This window comes from Dama dama, chromosome X, assembly GCF_033118175.1.
Source record: "Dama dama isolate Ldn47 chromosome X, ASM3311817v1, whole genome shotgun sequence".
NCBI classification, from domain to species: domain Eukaryota; kingdom Metazoa; phylum Chordata; class Mammalia; order Artiodactyla; family Cervidae; genus Dama; species Dama dama.
The window spans coordinates 134,241,642-134,262,838 of NC_083714.1; the positions used below are offsets into that span (position 1 = coordinate 134,241,642).

At 45.5% G+C, this 21,197-nt stretch overlaps 1 protein-coding gene across 6 annotated transcripts in view; it reads left to right on the forward strand.

Moving 5' to 3' along the window:
• Positions 1 to 16,914, forward strand: part of SH3KBP1 (SH3 domain containing kinase binding protein 1) — a 334,741-nt gene extending 317,827 nt beyond the window's left edge. For all 6 annotated transcript variants that reach the window (XM_061136773.1, XM_061136772.1, XM_061136775.1 and 3 more), the window contains 5 exons: positions 1,499 to 1,608; positions 5,036 to 5,164; positions 9,825 to 10,093; positions 13,209 to 13,272; positions 14,273 to 16,914. In XM_061136773.1, coding sequence (XP_060992756.1) covers positions 1,499 to 1,608; positions 5,036 to 5,164; positions 9,825 to 10,093; positions 13,209 to 13,272; positions 14,273 to 14,314 — 614 coding nt within the window. In that variant the 3' untranslated portion in view covers positions 14,315 to 16,914. The remainder of the gene's footprint in view (positions 1 to 1,498; positions 1,609 to 5,035; positions 5,165 to 9,824; positions 10,094 to 13,208; positions 13,273 to 14,272) is intronic.
• Positions 16,915 to 21,197: the final 4,283 nt, after the last annotated feature.

Genomic DNA, 21,197 nt, shown 5'->3' on the forward strand with positions numbered 1-21,197 from the left:
AAGCAACAGACATCTATTTCTCACAGTTCTGGAGGCGGTGAAGGCCAAGATGATAGCACTAGCAGATGCTGTGTCTGTTGAGTCCCCTCCTCCCGGTTCACAGACTCTGTCTTCCCACTGTGTCTTCAAATGGCAGAGGGATAAGTGGGCCCTAGTGTCTTTCTCTTCTTAGAAGGACATTAAGCCCATCCACAACTCTAGGCATCCTATTCTTGCACAACAGCTCCCTAAGTAGGAAGGAAGACGAGGCAGGAGCATACCTGGCATTCTCCTCTCTTGCCCCTTTCTAGGCAGAGAGGAAATCTCCCCCAGAGGCTGTCAGTGGACTTCCTTCATTTCTCAGTGACCCAAATTGGGCTGCACGGCCACCTCTAAACCAATCGCAGGCCACAAGGAGCAGGATCACCATCACCAGATTAGTCCAAACATGTTTCTGCTGGGCACATTGTCCTAAAACAAAACTGGGGCTCTGTTGGGAGAACGGGAATGGTTTGGAAAGGCAGTGTCAGGCACAGCCGATGAAGCATGGTCTCCTGATCAGGAAGAGGGGGTGTGGTCCCAGTCACCAGCGGTAATGAGTCTCAAGGTTGGTCTCTTTCTGCCAGCCATCCCTTTGTCCATCACACAAAGATCTACACTCGGTTTATAAATCCCCAGAACTCTGTAGAACCAGGCCACCCCTTTTGCCTGATTTGGTTGAAGGAGGTGACAAAGTAAAGGCAGTGATGATCTGACTGAAGGATGTGCTGTTCATCTGAGACGTCAGTCCTCGAGATGCGGGCGCCCTGAGGACAGGCTCATTTCTCCCACACTCACTGGGTTTGCCTTGGTGTCCAGCTCTGTGTGTGGCACAGAGTTGTTGCTCAGTCATCATGGAGAGATCGAGTGAGCAGACTGGTGACTGAAGATGATATTGTCTCCACTGAGCGATGCTTCTGGAAACAGACTGGTATGGGGCTCTATGGGTCATCTGAGGGAAGAGAAGCTTGCTGTCCATTTCCAGGCAGTTAAGAGTCTAACAGTAGGGTGATGGTCCAGCCAGAGGACAAGGTTGCCCTCATTTGTCTTCTGGAATCAACGACCAGCGTTCACTTGCCCAGGGATGTGGTACCTTGTGATAAGTTCTTATTGTATTGCGACTACACGAATGTTGTATCTACCAAAATGGACTTGGCTTTGCGGAAGAAAGAGAATTTCTCCTTTATTTCTCTTTTTGTAGCTTTTGAAGATTTATGAATATAGCTATTGAAGGGGGGAAGAAAAATCATGTCTCTCTTTCCTCTATGTTAGCTTGTTAAACCAAGACGGAAATGATTCTTTCATTCAGTTTGAATCACACTGATGAGGTGACCAAAGGATGTAAAACAGCCTTCATAAATGATGAAGTATAAACCAGACATAAAGGATAATTATTAAGGAAAAGATATGCTTGCAGCCTAAGAACCTTCCCTTACTCTTGTTGATGCACTTTTAAAAATCTGTTGTCCTTTTGTTTTAGACCTAGAAGGTTTTGACTCCGTGGTATCATCTACTGAGAAACTCAGTCACCCAACCACAAGCAGACCAAAAGCCACGGGGAGGCGACCTCCATCCCAGTCTCTGACGTCCGTAAGTGTCTCCTCACTTCCCGAGGCTGGAAAGCAGGAGAGATTGGGGCCTCTGGCCAAGGGCTGTGCTGCAAGTGTCTGACTGGAGGACCCTCTGGGAGAGGGAGGTCTATGAGCTACACTGTTGACTGGAAGCAATTTGAGAGTCTTCTGGAACCAGGCAGCATTTCCTTCTTTTAGTTCTTTGTGCATCTGCCAGTGAGGTGGGGACTCCCTCCTGCCACTCTCCTCCTCTATCCTTCCACGGATTTTTGTTTGAACCTGAAGTGAAATTGGTAAGGGGAAAAACAATGTCATGTTTTCTGTTGGGAAAGGAGAGTAAGGCTGGTTTGGTCTATAAACAAAAGCGAACTTTTGAGGGGAAGAAAGGGTAAGCTGCTCTCCAGTGCTTGGCAGTGGCCCAGCATTTTTCTCTCAGAGCCATGTCCTCGGCACCCCTGCATGGAACCCCACACAGACCTTTAGGAGATGGGTTTTAAATGTACCAGGCACCTGATCATGCAGGAGAGAACAGTCAGAACACTCCAGATAACCCAAAGAAGTTTTCATTTGGGTCATTTTGAATAACTTTGTTTCTTATTCAAAACCTATAATACATTTATTGTAGCACATTTGAAGCACAAAAGGGGGAAGAAAAACATAAGTTCCCTGTAGTCCTGTTTCCAAGAGTCCTGTTCACCTCCTGCTGTGTATCTTGGATTTCTTCAAAACAGGACCACACAGAATACATGGTTTTGGAAGTTGCTTTCCCCCTTCCACTGTGCACCTTCTCCCCATCATTACACACCCTCCCATCATGTCACAGTGAATGTGGCTGCCCCTGGTGCTCTAGCCTGGGGGGATACATGAGCGTTTATCTAGCCAATGCAGTATCACTGGACATGTATGTTTCCATTTATCCTAAACACTGAAGTGAAGGTCACTGTAGAAAAATGGTGATGCTTCTGCAAGCAGCGTATGTATGTATGTATGTGTGTGGGTCTTTCTGTCTCTATATATTGAGTTGCCTTGTTCTTGCTGGGACTGCGGGACTAAAGCCTTCACCCAGATACCAAAGAATTAACCCTTTTCAGGTTTCTCAGGACACTTTCTAATGATCCCACCTAAGGAGTGGTCATTTAGAAGAAAAAGAATGCCACTTCCTTTGAACCTCGTCTCTCATATCCACTGAGTCTGGAAGTGTGGTTTGAGTGGTCCTGTGTTTCCTCATTGTAGGAAGCATATCTAACTGTGTATTGCCATTTTTGGGAAAGAAAGGCTTGAAAACATGGCTTGCTTTTTCACTGTGTACTGTGTCGGTACCACCTTCCTTCCCTCTCACCTTTCCACACCCTCCTCAAACACTTCATCAACACACAGACTATTTAATTACTTCTTAGTATCTCTGTATTTAAATATTTCATTCTACCTCTGATATATTCTCTATGCATCCTTCATTATTTTTGTTTTCTGTCCAAATTCTTCTCAACTTTTCAAGATCTAGAGGACCCTGAGGTATCAGAAGTAAATACAGAGAAGTTTGAGTTTCCACAGCGCCCCCCCCCCCAACCCCTGCACCACACTCTTGGTCCCTACAGCCTATGTCTGGGAGTTTGGATACATTTGGAGGAGACTGGGTAAAGACATGTCATCTTCACTCCACCTTTAGATTACATGTTTGTTCATTCACTCATTCCACAAATATTGATGGTTATCTGCTGTGGGCTCAGCTCTGCACCAGGTACCAAGGCTGCAACTGGGAATGAGATAAATATGGTCCCTGTCTGCAGAAAGCTTATGAAATAGTGGCTTGTACTTTGACATATTATAGGAAACAATTTTATTTGTGGACTTAAGGCAGCAGGATACATTTGTGCTTTAAAGAAGTACAATTATTGTACTCTTTCCCTTCATTCCTGTCCATTCCTGTATACAGTGAATTCATGTTTACTCTTTCCATTAACACCTTCCCATTAGGTTTTTCATAGCAAGATGGGACTACTGGGTATGGACATATTCCTAAAAGGCAATTGGAGGGAATGATGGAGGAAACACATTAGTCCTGTCTCTGTAGCCTGGGGCCTCTCAACCTAGTTTGAGCTTTTTATTGAATTCAAAGATCCAACATTGATTGACAGCTCATGAATCCTAGGTTATATAGGAGGAAACTGGCTTTTTGAATAAAATCTGAAAATAAAAGGCATTGTAAGGTAGCTAAGCTTATAGTAAAAGAAAGCTTGGTTGGGGGGGATGTAGCTAATTGGATTTTCAGATTAAATGAAGATTAACAAACAAGACCTTTTCACTTTAAAACATTGCTTAAACATTCCCTCAATGTAATGCGTAGTAAGTAGAATAAACAGAAAAAAATGAATAGTATTTGTAGGTATGATTTTTTCTATAACGATGCCACATGGTGACCCTGAATATGACTATTTTTCCCATTGCAGAGGTGGAAGGCACAGAGGTAAGGCTGAATAGGAGCTCACCTAACAATATCTCCAGAAGATTCCTCCTTGCCACAGGAACTCTGATTTTTCTTTGCTTTGTCCTAAATAGGGAAATTCTAACATAGTCATCTTCTCTGACCAAGTGATTCCAGTGAATTGGTTTATAATCATCCAGCTTTTTCAATCTTCACAGCAAGGCAGAAAGGGTAGGAGTGTTATCCCCATATTTCACCAAGAGATGCTGCCATTCTGTAAATACACCTTAGCAAAGATTGAATCCAGAATGGATAATGATCATCCATGGCCCTGAGGGCAGCGTTTTAGCAGCAGGTAGCAGATTAGACATGAGCATGGTGTGCTGGCAGGCAGGGCGGTTCTCTGGGGCTGGAGATAACACTGCTCACTGGACTGCAGGGCTGGTGATCCCTTACTCCCAGAAATGGTTTCCTCTCAGACAAGCCCTTTTAGGCACTTCACTATGCAGCAGATTCAGTGGTTCTGAAAAAGGATCAGGAGGGAAGGGAGGAGAGGCAGGTTAGAGGCAGCTTCCTCTCAACCTGAATGTCCTTCCCCACTGGACTGTCCACCCTGTGAGAGCAGGGACTGTGTCTGGCATGTCACTGTCAAGTTCAGTACCAAGCTGAGTGCTTGGTACATGGTAGCAAATGTTTACAAAAAAGAGAGGGTCTCTGAGGGATGGAGGAAGCTGGAAAAGATAGATGGAGAGATGGATGCTTGCACAGATGAAATGACCAACAGGCATCAGTGGAAAGATCCCATAGAAAGAAAGATCCCTGGTCAAGGAAATCGTCTTAGTCCCAGTTCTGCCACTCTCTCAAGCACACAGATAATAGCACACTTTCTGCCTGGCGTTATAATGAGGAGACAAACAAAATAGAAGTGTCGAGTGCTTTGAAAAGCATACTGCATTATGTTAACAAAAGCTATGTCAGCTAAGGTGTAACTCTGACAAAAGCATTTTCTTTTGGCTTTATCCAGTCTTCCCTTTCAAGCCCTGACATCTTTGACTCCCCAAGTCCTGAAGAAGATAAAGAAGAACACATTTCGCTTGCACACAGAGGAGTGGACGCATCCAAGAAAACGTCAAAGACTGTTACCATATCCCAAGTGAGTGGCCAGCCGTGGCAAGGGTATCCTGGCAGCACGGGACCCCTGCCTTTTCGTGTCTGCTCTGATGATGCATTATAAACCAAACAAGGAGAAACAGATGTCTTAGTCATGTGAAGCTGCTGAAACACAGTGCCACAGATTGAGTGACATAGAAACAGAAACTGATTTCTCCCATTTCTGGAGGCTGGCTGCCTGAGATCAGGATGTGCTAGCATGGTTAGGTTCTGCTAAGAGATCTCTTCAGGATTGCAGACTGATGACTACTCTTTGTATCTTCACATGGAAGAAAGAGGGTGAGAGAGCTCTTTGGGGTCCCTTTTAGAAGGGCAACAACCCCATTCATGAGAGCTCCACCCTCATGTCCTAATCACCTTCCAGAGGTCCCATGTCCCAATACCATCCCAAGGAGAGTTAGGGTTTTCACACAGGAATTTGGGGAAGACACATTCAGTCCGTTAAAACATTTTTTGTCATTCTTTGCTGACAGTGATGACTTTGGTCATCAAAATCCCCAAGGAATGTTACAGTCTCCAAAACTGAGCAGAATCCCATGTTCTCTCTTATGGCTGGATCCCCTTTTCATACCAGCAACCACATATACATGCACACACACATATTTCCTCACACACCATCACCATCACAACAACCAAAACAGTTTTATAAAGATTGCATGAAATATGTTAAATGCTGTGCCCTCTGCCTACAGATTGTGACTTTTATGTTCAAAACTGGCGGTGTCACAAATTACAATTGGCAGTTCATGAATGTGAATAACTAATGGGATTTCTTACAGAAAAGCTTATTTGGATTCATTTATTAGGATAAATTTATAGTCTAAAAACATTTTAATTTCACCGCATGCCCAGGGATGGTATAGCTCTTTTATTATTGGCTTATGAGGAACAGAGAACACATCGTTTAGCAACTGTGTGTGGCTTCTAAAGGTTAGCCTAAACGAGTTCTGTTCATCCTGTGATTGTGAGGTATGGTTTTAAAATGCCATGTTCTCGTGCTGAGAGAAGCCAGTCAATTGAAGTTATTTTCTGTAAACATTTGCAACTGTTTTCTGTCTAAAACCAGAAAGCAGAAGTCATTTTTAAGGCACTCACAGCAGGAATTAACACAAAGAAGTCAAAGGTGATGTGGAATTTTCCTTCTCATAGATTTACAGATGTATAGATTTTCTTAAAAAGCTGATATAGTCAGCAAAAATATGATCCTATAAAGCAGATCGATTGTAATATTCACAAAACTGAAGCAGTCTGCCTTTATAAAAGGATTCCATTTGCAGAAATTGGATTTAGATCCATTTTTTCTGGTGACCATAGGAATGCCTAGAGTTGCACTCTCTCCCACATCCCTAGAGTGTCTCTGTAGCGACATCTACTGGGGGGCCTTGGCTCTTCACATTTCTGAGTTTCACTGTTCTGTTCCATTTCTCTTTCCTGGAGTTGTCATGTCTTATTTATTGCTTCTAGAAATTCCTCTTGAAATAACTGATCAGGACATTTGGTGGCCTGTACCCTGTGAGGGCTTATAATAAACACGTGTTAGCTGAAGTGATTTGGGAGGGTGAGTCACATAGGAAATGCAAAGAGAAGCATCAATCCAAGAAATGTCTGGAAGTCACTGTGACGACATGGGTGGGTTGAGGGACATATGTGAGAATGCAGAGTGGAAAATGAGGAAAGGTATTAACTCGGGAATAGAAAAGAAGCAAAGAAAATCAGGCCAGGAGAGAGGACCCTGAGACTCGGGCATGGGCAGCTCTGGTCACGTTACCAAGCCTGAGGGTCCAGCTGATATCAGAGGAGGGGATTGAAGCTCAGTTCTGCTACTCTTGAGCTCTGAGACTTGGGGAATTTCTCAACCACATCCCTAAGCCTCAGTTTCCTGCTCCATCAAGCCTGTGTGCCAACTGACCCTCGTTGCAGTTGTCCAGCCAACGTCTGGCATATAATCAGTGCTCTGTAAATGTCAGCCCCTCGCCCCTCTTACTCTGACTCCTACTGACAGTCAGCACAGGATGGTGGAGCATTCTCTCTGGCAGCAGAAAGTGATTTTCTCAATGATAACTTGGCAGAGAAAAGGCGAGCAGAAAGGCTGGGAACGATGGCCCATCTGCTTCTGGCTGACTCTGCCCAGTTTCTCCCTGCAGCACAGCCTGAGTCCAGGCTCAGCCTCCTCATCATGCCAGCCCAGCCCCAACTTGGCTCCAGCCCTGGGCGCCGGCTGCTGGAGGGAGTCCCAGCTGTGTTGCCCAGCCTCACCAGCAGCCTCGACTCCCTCACCTCCCACCATCCTGTCTACTCCCTCCCCCTCTCCCCCCCCACCTGCCTGCAGCCTGCCCCCCTTCCCTGCCACCCGTGTCTCTCACACTCCCTGTGCCCTCCTGGCCCCCTCAGGACACCTCTCCATCAGACCTCCCTGTCTGTCTCCTCCATCTTCACCCTTGGCTCTTACCCTCAAGAAATCTTCCAGCTCAGGGTCTCCCCTGTCTTTGAAAGTAAATCCAACCCTTTCTTGATCCTATCTCCTCCTGAGGCTTCTCCAAGAACCTTCTCTTTCTCCTATCTTCCTTTCTCAGAGTGTTTGGAAAGAGAGTTCTAAATCTGCAGGCCATGCCCCTCACCTCCCCTGCAGCTGCCAACCTGCCTTGACTAGAATTCACTCTCCTTGGCTCCACCGATCAACTCCCCCCAGTTTTGCTCTCGGCACCTCTGGAAGCTCCTCCCGGGGGCGGGGGCGCTCTTCTGGTCTGGCTCCATCCCCCATCTCACCTCTCCATCTCAGCCCCCAAGAGCCCTCCCCTCTCTCTACCTCTTCAATCCAGGGCTCCTGTAGGCTCCCTGAGTGGGCCTCTTCTCTTCCCATTCTGTGTCGTCCACCCCCATGGCTTGCACTTCATCTGGTGATTTCTCTGGCCCAACTCACTTTTTCAGTCACTGACTCTGCCCATTGGGCTCCCCCTTCAGCTATCCATCAGGCTTCTAAAATTCAGTGTGTCTGAAACTGAGATTGTTGTTTGGGCCTTCAGCCTGTTCTTCCTCCCATGAAAGGGTCGGCCTAATGCCTCCTTCCTCATCCCCACCCGCGGCCCTTGGTCTGTTCCTCATCTCACCTGCCGTGGCCTGTCTAGGACCACATCCTCGTGACTGTGGGGTGTCTGCTCCAGGAGGGCAGGGCTGCATCTCTTGTTTGAATGAGCCTGCTATTGCCACATCTCTCGAAACTGTCTTCTCTCTAGACTCCTGGCCACTGCCTGAGGCAAACCCTCACTGTGTCCAGATTTCACTATATGAGACTTCCCAGAAAGTGTCTAGATCTCCAGACCCGCCAGCCCTTCGGCCTTTCTGCAACCATGGTGACCTTTGCTTGACAGCCGATCTTTTATCCCTTTCCACAAGACCCCTGTGCCTCCCCGGCCTTAACTCTCCCTGAGGGCACACCCCACCTCTCTCTTGCCCCCTGACATTCTAGCTTCCCCTGACTGCAGTTCACTATTCGGTCTTTAGGCCTTTGTCTCACGCACTGCCCCCTCTCACATCCATACATGATGTGTGTGGTCATGTATGTAGTCATGTATGGATGTGAGAGTTGGACTATAAAGAAAGCTGAGCACAGAAGAATTGATGCTTTTGAACTGTGGTGTTGGAGAAGACTCTTGAGAGTCCCTTGGACTGCAAGGAGATCCAACCAGTCCATCCTAAAGGAGATCAGTCCTGGGTGTTCATTGGAGGGACTGATGTTGAAGCTGAAACTCCAATACTTTGGCCATCTGATGCGAAGAGCTGACTCAATGGAAAAGACCCTGATGCTGGGAAAGATTGAGGGCAGGAGAAGAAGGGAATGACAGAGGATGAGATGGCTAGATGGCATCACTGACTCAATGGACATGGGTTTGGGTAGACTCCGGCAGTTGGTGATGGATAGGGAGGCCTGGCGTGCTGTGGTTCATGGGGTCACAAAGATTTGGACACGACTGAGCGACTGAACTGAACTGAACTGAACTGTCCCCTCTAGAACCACCCCTGTTCTGACCACCTCCTGGTCCTTCTCCTCATCCTGGTACCCTCCCTCCAGGACACTGGGCCTCTCCTGGGTGCTTCCCTTCCTGCCTGTGCACTCCCCCCTTATTTGCAGTGTGTTGGTTGGTCTGTCTGTCTGCATCTCACTGGCTTCTCAGCCCTTTGGAGGTCAGGAAAATGTTTTACTCACTTCAGAGTTTGAAGAGCCTAGGAGGTCCATGGGCCTCTGGACAAGTACATTAAATCAATTAGGAACTACCTGTTCAGAAAGGTGGTCAAATTTAAAATACATAAAGGGACGAAGGCAAAAGGAGAAGGGGGAAGCAGAGGTTGAGATGGTCGGATGGTATCACTGACTCAATGGACAGGAATCTGAGCAAACTCCAGCCAACAGTGGAAGACAGAGGGGCCTGGCATGCTGCAGTCCATGGAGTCGAAAAGAGTCAGACATGCCTGAGCAACTGAACAACAAGGGGTTGCCTGCAGCAAGCAGGCCCTTGAGGAATGAATGGGTGGAGCATGTGGAGCTTCAGGGCAGGTGATGTAGACAGAGCATTGTAGTAAACAGGGCAGGGCAGTGCCCTACATGCCTCCCTGGCCTGAACCCTGTCTGTCCTGCCTCATTGCAGGTGTCGGACAACAAAGCGTCCCTGCCACCGAAGCCGGGAACCATGGCTGCGGGCGGCGGCGGGCCGGCTCCTCTGTCCTCAGCAGCGTCCTCCCCTCTGTCATCCTCTTTGGGAACAGTTGGACACAGAGCCAACTCCCCGTCTCTGTTCGGCACGGAAGGCAAACCAAAGACGGAGCCTGTGGCCAGCAGCCAGGCAGCCATGGAGGAGCTGAGGACTCAGGTCCGGGAGCTGAGGAGCATCATCGAGACCATGAAGGACCAGCAGAAGTGAGTGTCTGCAGCCCCTTCTCAAACCACCTCCTGGGGTGCTTTCCGCAGGTCAGGGATGAGTTCTGCCAGCCTGGGTCCCAGCCTCCCTGGGGATAGGCCAGCCTCCCCCCGAGATGATGGCAGCAGGGGCAGGAGTGGGCGGGAGAACCCCAGAGGCTTCAGGTAGCTCAGCTGCACCTGGGAAGGGCCTGGGCTGGCCGCAGGGTGGACGAGGAGGAGTCAGCCATGAGGACCAAGGTGCTGAGCAGGCTGTGAAAAAAGATCTTCACATCCCCAGAACACGGGTATGTGCACACACCACTGCTTAATCAGCCCAGTGGCCTTCTGGCATCAGCAAAATTGCCATTTCTTCAGTTAGCTGCCCTGTGTAGGAACTGGCTTGCATTTAGGGACACAGAGTGTGTAAAAGATGCAGGGACTTTTTCAACCTGAGGCTCGACACTCAGCACACACCACCCAGGACACTGCGTGCAGTGACAAAAATGGTAAAAGGGCTGGGAGTCGGGAGGCACTTACCTGAATAAACTGGGGCGCAGAGAGTTTAAGGACCCGTTAGCTCTTTCTGGAGGGAACAGGTGAGGCACCTCAAGGAGGTGTTTCCTGACAGGGTCTCCAAAGGCGACCTAGCACCCCAGCTGGGGAACAGCACGGGGGGCTCACAGGCACCTGCAGTCACACCCTGGGGAGGACACCTGAGGCTGAGCACCTGCCTACCACTGAAGTGTTCATGTACTTCAGGGAATAATTGGGTTAAACCAAGTTAGTTTCTTCTCTAGAGCACTGCTCAGAGCCTTCACTGCCTGGGAAGACAGAGGCTAGTGTATGCAGTGTTTCCCAAACATCATTGTCTTTTCCCCTGAGCATTCTAAGATAAGGCTCCTGTGGAACTCACTTTGAGCCCTGCGGGTATATCCTGCTTCTGTTCCGCTCAGGCTGGAGGTGTCCTATGAACTCATCCCCTGCCTGGCAAGGGTTCATCAGACAAATATGCAGAACTGCAGGATGGGACTAGAGTGGGTCTTGAGGGGTCAGCCAGGCTGCCCCTAACTCCTCCAAGTCCCCAGCTCCTAGCTGACCCTGCCTGCACAGGAGAGCTGTGGGTACCCACAGGCCCCATCCATGTCCGGGAAATGGGTGTCCCCTGCCTAGACAGTGACCCCACAACCCCAGTTTGTCCCAGAGCACTGGTTCTCAGCCTTCTGACCAAGATGAGTCAGCCACTCCTGAATCCAGGGCTTCCTGCCTTGGGGCCCTCCTTCTGGGAAGTTCCTAGAACTTTCCTGCTTGTCTGAAATGCCCTGTGCCTGTGTCCTGAGTGCAGAGTCACCGGTGCCTGGGGGCTGCTCCACCCCATGTTGCTCTCTCCGCTGTGAAGCCTGGGTGTGGTCAGCTGGAATTGTGCTTCCCCAGCCAACTTCTTCTCAAATCAGACATCAGAGTGGCTCCTCTCCAGGGCTTGGCCTCCCCGCCCCAGGGTACTGGGTCCCCACCAGTCTCCCACCTTTGCTCTCTGTGTCACTTCCCATGCAGCATTCAGCTCAAGTCTGTGCTGACACTGCTCATTCCCAAATCTGTAGTTCTCGCCTCCCTGTTCTATCCTGGATCTTCTCCATCAACTCCCCCATTGTCTCCCCTCCTCATAGACACGTACCCTTTTTCACTAGTTCAAGACTTAGCAACTTCCTTCACACCTCCTTCCCCAATGAACTCCCCCACCTGAACTCAACTCCTTCCTGGAGTCATGCTGTGTGTTTCAGGCCCCATCTTATACTTCTCTCCTTAAACCCTAAGTAGGGCCCACCGAGATCATGGTACATAGTGTGTGCATGAATAAATACACAAACAAAGCATGACCGGTGCATGTCAGAGAACCCAGTGTGTCGACCATAGTGCTAGGACACTGGTCCAACTACAAGGACCACCATGGTGCTCATCTGAAGTGAGCAAATGCTGTATAAAGCCTCTGCAGTCTTTGCTTTTTAATTTCCCAGTCTAGTTTGCACACATGCGTGTGTAAAATGGAGTGTCTAGTACCCTAAAATAGAGCACAGCTCTCTGATCAGAGTTAGCATGGTTGTAGTGACCTCAGTCTAGAGCGAGTTTGTGAGATGATTCATTTTGTTCTACTTCATTATTTAACGTTAGAAAGGGCACTGGGCTTTGTGTTCTAACTTGTGTCTACTTTGTCTATGACATAATTACTGTATCCTTAGTTCAGTTCTTTTACCTGCAAATTTTCAGGTGTTATTATTTGTAGGATTCTGTGAGAATATCTGAAAACATATTGCTAACCTTTCAGTAATTTAAAATTCGTGAAAATAAAGGAAATATATATATACATATGCTGCTGCTGCTGCTAAGTTGCTTCAGTCGTGTCCGACTCTGTGCAACCCCCACCAGGCTCCCCATCCCTGGGATTCTCCAGGCAAGAACACTGGAGTGGGTTGCCATTTCCTTCTCCAATGCATGAAAGTGAAAAGTGAAAGTGAAGTCGCTCAGTTGTGTCCGACTCTTAGCGACCCCATGGACCGCAGCCTACCAGGCTCCTCCATCCATGGCATTTTCCAGGCAAACATACAGGAGTGGGGTGCCATTGCCTTCTCTGATATATACATATATATGTGTGTGTATATATATATATATATATACATATATATATGTATATATATATATGGGGAGTGGTAAAATGTCTGCAATGAATATTGTTGTGTAAGTACATGTAAAGACCAGCAATTCTGGAAGAAAGGACTTTCAGAAGAGGGAAGACGACCAAATATGAGCCTGGATACCTAGAAACTAGACCCTGGGCAAGTCAGGCCACCCCCCTGAGCCTCGGGTTCCCCTTCTTCTTCTAGAAGAAGCTTACATTAAGGGATTTCCAAGGTCACCTCAGACCTATTATTTAATGGCTGCATATTTGGGGAGCCGAGAAATAATGGCCTTTCTATCTACACCAGGCTCTAAGCCTTAGCCGTACAAAGAAAATAGTGTAATGTTCTGTCCACATCTTCTTTGTAAAAGGAACAGATGGATTTTGTAGTGATAAGAGATTTCTTATCTCCTGTTTTAAAAGTCTGGGCTTTGTTTAATATTACTGCCATTTGCTTTCCAGACGAGAGATTAAGCAGTTACTGTCAGAGTTGGATGAAGAGAAGAAAATCCGGCTTCGGTTGCAGGTGGGTCCCTTGGGGTCCTGTTGCCCCATGAGAGGCTCAGTTGAGGGTGGGAGCAAAGTCCAGGCTTTATTTTGAAAATAGATGAGAGTTACTTTTCTACCGATTGAGATGGGCTTCCTGTGACAATTGTCTTAGAATGACACAGCCTTACTCACATCCCCTCCTGGGACCCGGGAAGTCTTGGAGAAGGGAGGCATTAGCAAATGTGCCCGCAGTTGGGTTTCTCATTTGTAATCCATCTTTTTGAAAACTACCCCCACCCCGTTTCCGGAGGCCTCATTGTCATAAGTACCAGAGAGTGTGGAGCTAGGGAGACCCCATTTGTGTTTCTGTCATGTGGCCACTGAAGCTCAAAGGACCACAGCTGTCCATACTTGGTGCCTGCTCTTTATTTCTCTACTTCTCCCTGACAGCTGTGTCTGTCCTGCAGGGCATCAGAGCTCTGTCCCCCTCTGACCTCTCTCTGACCTAACTCAGCCATGACCGAAGGGCAGAGTGTGTAGGAGTTGGAAATGGTGGGCTTTCCGCTCTCACACAGTCGGTTCCTTTGGTGGTGACTGGGATCCATGGTGTTTAAAGGATCAGTAACTGCACATCATCACTTTGGGGATGCTCATAGACACCCCCTTGGGCCCAAGCACAGCGGCCTTCCAGCCCTGCCAAGTGGTCCAGTGTGTCAGGACAACCTGCTCCACCCTCTGACCAAGAAACTGGAATTATTGTTGTATTGTTGTTTTTGACAAATTTTGGACACTTGTAGCTGGAGAATTCAAACATCTACCCTCTCCTCAAGCTTCGTGTCGATGTGCCTATTCTTTCGGTTTATGTCATTTCTGGCATCGTGATCAACTCTTCAATCAGATATCATTTCACTCATTTCACCTTTCAAACTGTCAGGTGGATTATTTTCTTTCAATCAACCAAGCTGCTTATCTTTCCAGCTTTTATCTAGCCAGCCAATTGATTGTGATTTTGTTCGGCTCTTGTTTTTCCTTTGTAGATGGAAGTTAATGACATAAAGAAAGCTCTTCAATCAAAATGAATACTTGATAAATGAAATGTCGCATTATTCATCCCGAGTCCAAGACTCAAATTTTCTGCCCCAGCCAAAATAACCTTGTGCCAAAAGATTAAAGGTTTGCCTCAACACGTCCCTGTTTGAAAGATTAGCACAAAAGTCTTGATAGCACAACACAAATTCCATCCAAGAGGAGATTCTTCCCCATGGTATAGTCCTGGGTCTGGCACTGGTTGTGACTTAAACAGAGCAAATTGTGCTAAAGGCTTTTTTACTATGAGATCTCACATGAAACGAAAACTCAGGCAGTTTAGTCCATAGTGGTACTATTTTGATGATATTTTCCATTAATAAAATGTAATTTTAGATTCTTCGTTTACAAGCTTTATAATTTTATGATTTTTTTTTAAATCGTGTTTTGCCACAGATTTCCCCAGTGTTTGTACTACACACAGTCCGGAGTGAGCGTCCCATTCTTTTCGCTTTACGTGAAAAGCTGCCTCGCTCTGTGTCCCCCTCAAGGATTCTATTACATATGCAATTTTAGGTCCAACCTGTCCCTTCTCCTGCCAGCAAACCCCACCACCCTAAGATAAATTTTAGCTTATATATGATGGTATATTTACAAAAAGAGAAAGAGAAAATCTGGTATTTGCAATGATCTGTGCCTTCTTTTTACCACCCTCTTGATTGGAGTTTTTGTGATGCAGCTACCATGATTTAAAAGACACACACACATTTTTTTTTCTAGCCACTTATCAAAGTCCACTAGAGGCCACTGTCTTCAAAGCTTCTCTCGCCTAACCAAAGGTCTTAAGAGGAGACAGCTGTGAAGCTGGGTGCGCTCTTTGGTACCAGCTGTGACTTTTAAGTTCTAGTTTTAGGTTGTTCATGAACTAGAAATGTCACCCCTGCTTGATTTTTCATCAGCCAAGTTAAACCCCTGCTTCCTGTCCTTTGCACCTTTTGAGTGAACAGAATATGCATTATTAAAGCAAAAATAAATAAAAGTAAAAATGAAAACCAAGGGGGGGGAATGTTGTATTCTTTCCTGCACTGGGTCATCGTGTGTGCTGTTGTGGAAACTGTACTCACATAATGTCATTTGCCTTGCTTTCCTGTAACCCTTTCCTCAGGTCCAAGAGAAAAGGGGGAGGCGCTTGTTGAAGTGTAGCCGTTGGCTCACTCTTGCATTCCTGGAATTGCTTTTTCCGACCCAAGGAAACTGGTGTTTGCTTGTCTGCTTTATCTCTGTAGCCAATGAAGAGTTCAGCCTTAGACTCTGTAACTGTTTTCTCATCCTTAGCTGAAAATAAGGGAAGCATATTGTATTGCAAGACTATTTGGGGATTGGGGTGTAGGGGGTGGTCCCTTCATGGCCCCTGAAGATGTTTTGTGTATTTCTAAAAAGCTGCTTTGTCCATTTCCTGAGTTTTAAAGTGAAGCTTCTAAACATCAGTAGATTTGCACGACAAAGACTGAGAACTGATGAAAATGAAGGAGTGATGCAAAAAAAAAAAAAAAAAAAAAACCCCAACCACATATTGATGATCAAAAGTATTGCAAATAAATGTCTTTTCCTCTCTCCCTTCCTTCCTCCTCCCTCTCACCTACATACTCAGCCTTGTTGCTAGAGGCAGCTACTTCCTCTAGAGTATTCACAGATCCCTGGACACCCTGGTCTTCCAGGTGGGGTTCTGGGGTGAGGGCGTAGTTAAGGGAAGGGGTGTGTAAGGAAAGACGCTTCACACCCTTCACTCTCACATCTGAACATACTGCCTTTCCAGCTACCTTGCCCTTGGTATGCTGGGGGCCAGGAGCACCATGTTTTCAAGAGTGACATAAAATGTTCCTGTGCCCCTTGACTGTTCTAAGAGTTTCTATGTTAAATTTGAAGCCTTCAGAGTTCCCCGCCACCTAATATAAGAATGACAATAGGATTCTTTTACATTTGGATATCTCACTCATGAAAATCCCTAATGATATAGTTTTATATAATGTGTATACAGACGATTGTGAATAGTTAAATTGAGAGGTTGGAGCGCCCTTGTGGGGCATTGGTGACCTGGAATACAGGAGGGATGTTACCTTCTCATAGAGTCATTGGCTTTCAAGAGAAGGAGAAGCAATTCTAAAAGGAGAAGTTGGCATATGCAGCTTCCTTTCTGCCCTATGGGCTAGCCAGCAAGAGGATTCTACAGTCATGGAACTGGACGAGCCACCGCCCAAACAGCTGCCATCTTTACAAAATGGACCCATCAAGAATATTGAAAAGCTTGGAAGTATCACTTTTGAAAAAATTCTTTTGCATTCAGCATGGACTTGACCAGCATCAATGGAGATTATTTTTTTGCTTCATTTTCTAAAGTTGTATTTAGAAAAGTCTTAAGTATTGTGCTTTGTAAAGAAGATGATTAAAATGAAGTTTTGTGAAAATATTTTTGTTCAAAGTTGTCATGGTCCAAGAGGAATGATATCTTGGAATTCAAGTCATTTTTCTCCATTTTACACAATTTGATTACTCTCAGATAAATGTCTTCAGAAGACATGGAATATCATGCTCCCCCCTCATCTTTCCCAAGTGAAGAGAAATAATCCATTAAAATCTGTGGCTGTGAATTCCATTTCCAAGTTGTTTGATTTTGCTTTCATATTTAAGCAGGAGATTTAGGTTAGGTCTAAATTCTTTTTAGTGTAAAAATCATTAAATTATTATTCAAATAATTGTGTAGAGCCATTTTTATTCATACACAGCCCTCTAGACAGCATACTCAAGCACACTTGTTTCTCCCATAAAGGCAGCCTGTACTATGATCACGTGTGTGTCTTTGGTTACTAATCACAGGCTTTTTATTTCCTTACATAACCATCTCCTGGTTGGGAAAACCACAGGGTATATAATTTATTGCTTACAGTTGCCATGATCTGTATAAAAATAAGCCCCAGGTCCTACAAAGACCTTTGTATTATAACCTGAGGTCATCATGGTCTCCTTTTTTTGTGTAATATTAGGTTTTAGTCCTCTAGTTATTTTATCATAAATTAGTTATTTTATCACAAATTAATGTCAAGATGTTTTAGCACCAAAGGGATTTGGTTAAAAAAAAAAAAAAAAAAAGCTTTTCTCTTTGGTTTTGTGCAAATGAAAAGTCTAACAAAGCAATGCTTGTGTGGGTGATAGGTGTCCAGTGTGGCTAATTGCAGTTTCCAACAGAGCGAAGGCTTGGTTCTTTTGACCCAAGCCAGAGGAAGAAGATGCCAGTCCCCAAACTGGCTCTAAAAAGGAAACACAATGACCAGGGCAGAGAAAACTCTTTTCTAGCCAGAAGTAAATGGTTGTCAGTGTGGTATGAACAGAGAGGGGTCATGTCTCTTAAGGTGTTGAACTTTTGCTGTCATTCTTAGTTCTGTCCCTAGGCTTTCCCAACATGTGGAACAGAAGGCAGCGTCTGAAGCCAGGGAGAATCCATGAAGCAGCTGCAGATTCCTGAGGTGGTTTTATTTCATAACTTTTTCAGTTCAGTTCAGTCACTCAGTCATGTCTGACTCTTTGCGACCCCATGGACTGCAGCATGCCAGGCCTCCCTGTCCATCACCAACTCCTGGAGTCAACCCAAACCCATGTCCATTGAGTTGGTGATGTCATCCAACCATCTCATCCTCTGTCATCCCTTTCTCCTCCCGCCTTCAATCTTTCCTAGCATCAGGGTCTTTTCAAATGAGTCAGCTCTTCGCATCAGGTGGCCAAAGTATTGGAGTTTCAGCTTCAACATCAGTCCTTCCAGTGAACACCCAGGACTGATCTCCTTTAGGATGGACTGGTTGGATCTCCTTGCAGTCCAAGGGACTCTCAAGAGTCTTCTCCATCACCACAGTTCAAAAGCATCAATTCTTCGACCTTTTTTAAGTGACCCCAAATTGGAGTGGTCGTGGAGCAGCCTCTCCGCATAAATGAAAAAGTGTGTGCAAACCGTATTTGTGAATTCAGAAGCCCCAGTAAAATGGGCTATTATTCCTTTTTTCTTGTTGGAGTAATAGGTGATAAGATGTTTCAACAAAACAGTAGAACAAGGTAACATAGTAGGTTGTAACTAGAATTTTCTCAGGAAAAAATAGAGAAAAAAAAAACTGACTAAAAAGAGTTGAGTTCCTGGAGAACCAGGTTCATGGGACAGTCTTATTTCAATGGCAACAGATTTAATTAAATTATACAGATAAACAGGGTCATTTAAATCATGAATGCTTCCCTTCTCTCTCACCCCTATAGACTGACTAGTTCTCCAAGAAACTAAGATGTGTCGGCAAACTTGGAGCACTTTGATGGGAAATTTCCCTGGAAAGGCAAAACTTCATTATAATTTGTGTTAATTTTTTTTAAATCTTAAAGAGTTTACAAGCCAATTTTTAAAATAACCAAGCTAATAAAGTGATTCAAAGGTACAGAAGAACCACAAAGAAGTCAATAGTATTTCCAAGATTATTCCCTAAGAGAAAAACACAAATGTCTTCGGGGAAATGGAGTGGGTTCTTTTGAAACTTCATGAGTATTTCTTAGTTTGGGGCCTAATCTGAGAGAACAAGGAACTTGACTGGGGCTGGAGCTGTGTTGTTGAATGCTGAAGGGAGGCTAGGTGAACAGGGACCCTTGTATGAAACACCCACCTATCCCCCCCTGCCTTGGCCCAAGGAGGCTCTCAAAAAAAATGCTCTTGTTTGTTCTCAATCAAGGCAGTCTCCATGGAGGAAGTGAATTTGGAATGAAGAGAGAGAGAAGTCTCAAAGGGAACTTCGGGCCTGGAAGGATAAATGACCTGCTTTTAAAAGGGTGCATCTAGTGCTGAAAATGTGGCAGCGGGTGATGAGGAAGACAAAAAGGAGGAGGCAGAGCAGAGTATGAGACGCTTTGAGATAAGAGGGGACACCACGTGCTAAGGTGTCCCATGTCATGCCTGTTGACAAGAATCCTACCAATGAATCTTCTAAGGTTTAGAGGACCAGAGTAGTGACTGTAGGTTCAAATGTAGAACTCAGTCTGTTACCTTGAGTATTTTTAGCTAACTTTTTCTCCAATTATGAAGCTAATATTATACCCAGAGTAGAAAATAAAAACTGTAAAGAGAAAGGCAGAAAGTATTTGCACATCTTCACCACAGGGACATTGGTAGGATTGTGCCTTCTCGCCTTGTTGGGGTTGGGTGGGGGCAGTTCCTGGCCGATATGGCTGCATGGTGTGGGCATTGAGATTATCAGAGAATGCAAAGAGATGTGAGAGGCTTTGAATTAAAAAAAAACAGGTGAAATTGTCCTAATTTTATTCAGATACAGCTTTTAATAATTTTGGTGTCTCCTAATGGAGGTCATTCTGTGTCTGTAGTTTTATAGTTTATACTTAGTTTATCATTTCTTTGTCATTAACTTTTTTTTCAAAAGCATGATTTATAGTGGCTGCATAATATTCTGTCTCTAGATATGCCAGAGAGCATGTAAGCAACCTTTTCTGGAACATGTATTGAGTGCTTATGATGTGCTGGACACCATGATGGGTGCTGAATGCAAGGTAGATCCTCTCAGGGAGCTCAAAAAAGCTCAGGTAAGCAGGCAAGTGTTTCGCAGTGAGAGAGCGTGACCACAGAGAGGAGTCCAGGGGCTTTGGAACTGCATTGCAGAGGTGGCCAATGGAGCCTCGAGAGTGGAGAGGTCAGGGAAAGGACATTTTTGGTTAATTCCAGTTTTTTATGTTATAAAGTTATGATGAACACTGTTTGGCATAAATCCATGTCCCCATTTCCAGTTTATCCTTAAGACAGTTCCTAGAAGTGGAGTGTGAGTTACCTGAGATTATTTAGCAAGGAGAGTTTTTGCCTGAAGATGAACATAGCTGAGGGGCTTCCCCAGTGGCTCAGTAGTAAAGAACCTGCCTGCCAATGCAGGAGATGCAAGAGAAGTGGGTTCGATCCCTGGATCAGGAAGATTCCCCTGGAGTAGGAAGTGGCAACCTCCTTCAGTATTCTTGCCTGGAAAATTCTATGGATAGAGGAGCCTGGCAGGCCACAGTCTATGGGTTGCAGACAGTCAGACATGACCAAGCGACTGAGCACAAACATAGCTGAATTAACATTAGTATACAAAAGTGACTAACCACCCATCTGCCCCTGAAGTTGTAGTCACCTAAACCTCCCTTGGTATCAAGTCTGGATCTCTTCCTTCTGGCTAGTCACTCCTCGAACGTCATCTCATCATAGAGGCCATCCCTAATCTGCTAAATAAAAGAACAACAATAGCCTTAGTTCTCCCTCAGATTCTCCCATAGGAGCGTGTGTTTCATTCTGTTTTAAACACACACACACACACACACACACACACACACAGTTACTTGTTTTCTGTCTACTCTCCCTAGAATGAAGCCACCACGAGATAGTGACTTTATTTTCTTCACTGCTATGTCCCTACCACCTGAAACATTGGTAATTGTGACTGAGGCCAATTGGGATTTATTCTATACATTTGAGCAACCAGTTTTACCTTTACTAAAACTCTTAAGTGGAAAACTGTAGCACTTGGGAGGATTCATGACATAAGAAAACAGTCAATAAAGAAAGACTTCAGAAGTCCTTGTACCTGAGTCTCAGCCAACACCTGGACCCAAAGGACTGTGCTAACATCACCATGGATCTAGAACAAGTTCACAGGATCTGTACACCATCATCTCTAAGACTTTCATCGGCTATTTTAAAACTGTGGCTACCTTTGTTTAAAGACATAAAGTATTATTTTTTACTTAAATTCACTGTGCAGAATGAATTGAAGAGTGAGCATATTCCTGATCCTTTACCGTTGACAGTTCTCTGAAGTCAGCTGAGAACCTAATCAATGCCTCAGGACTGACCATTTGCTGTCAAAGTGATGC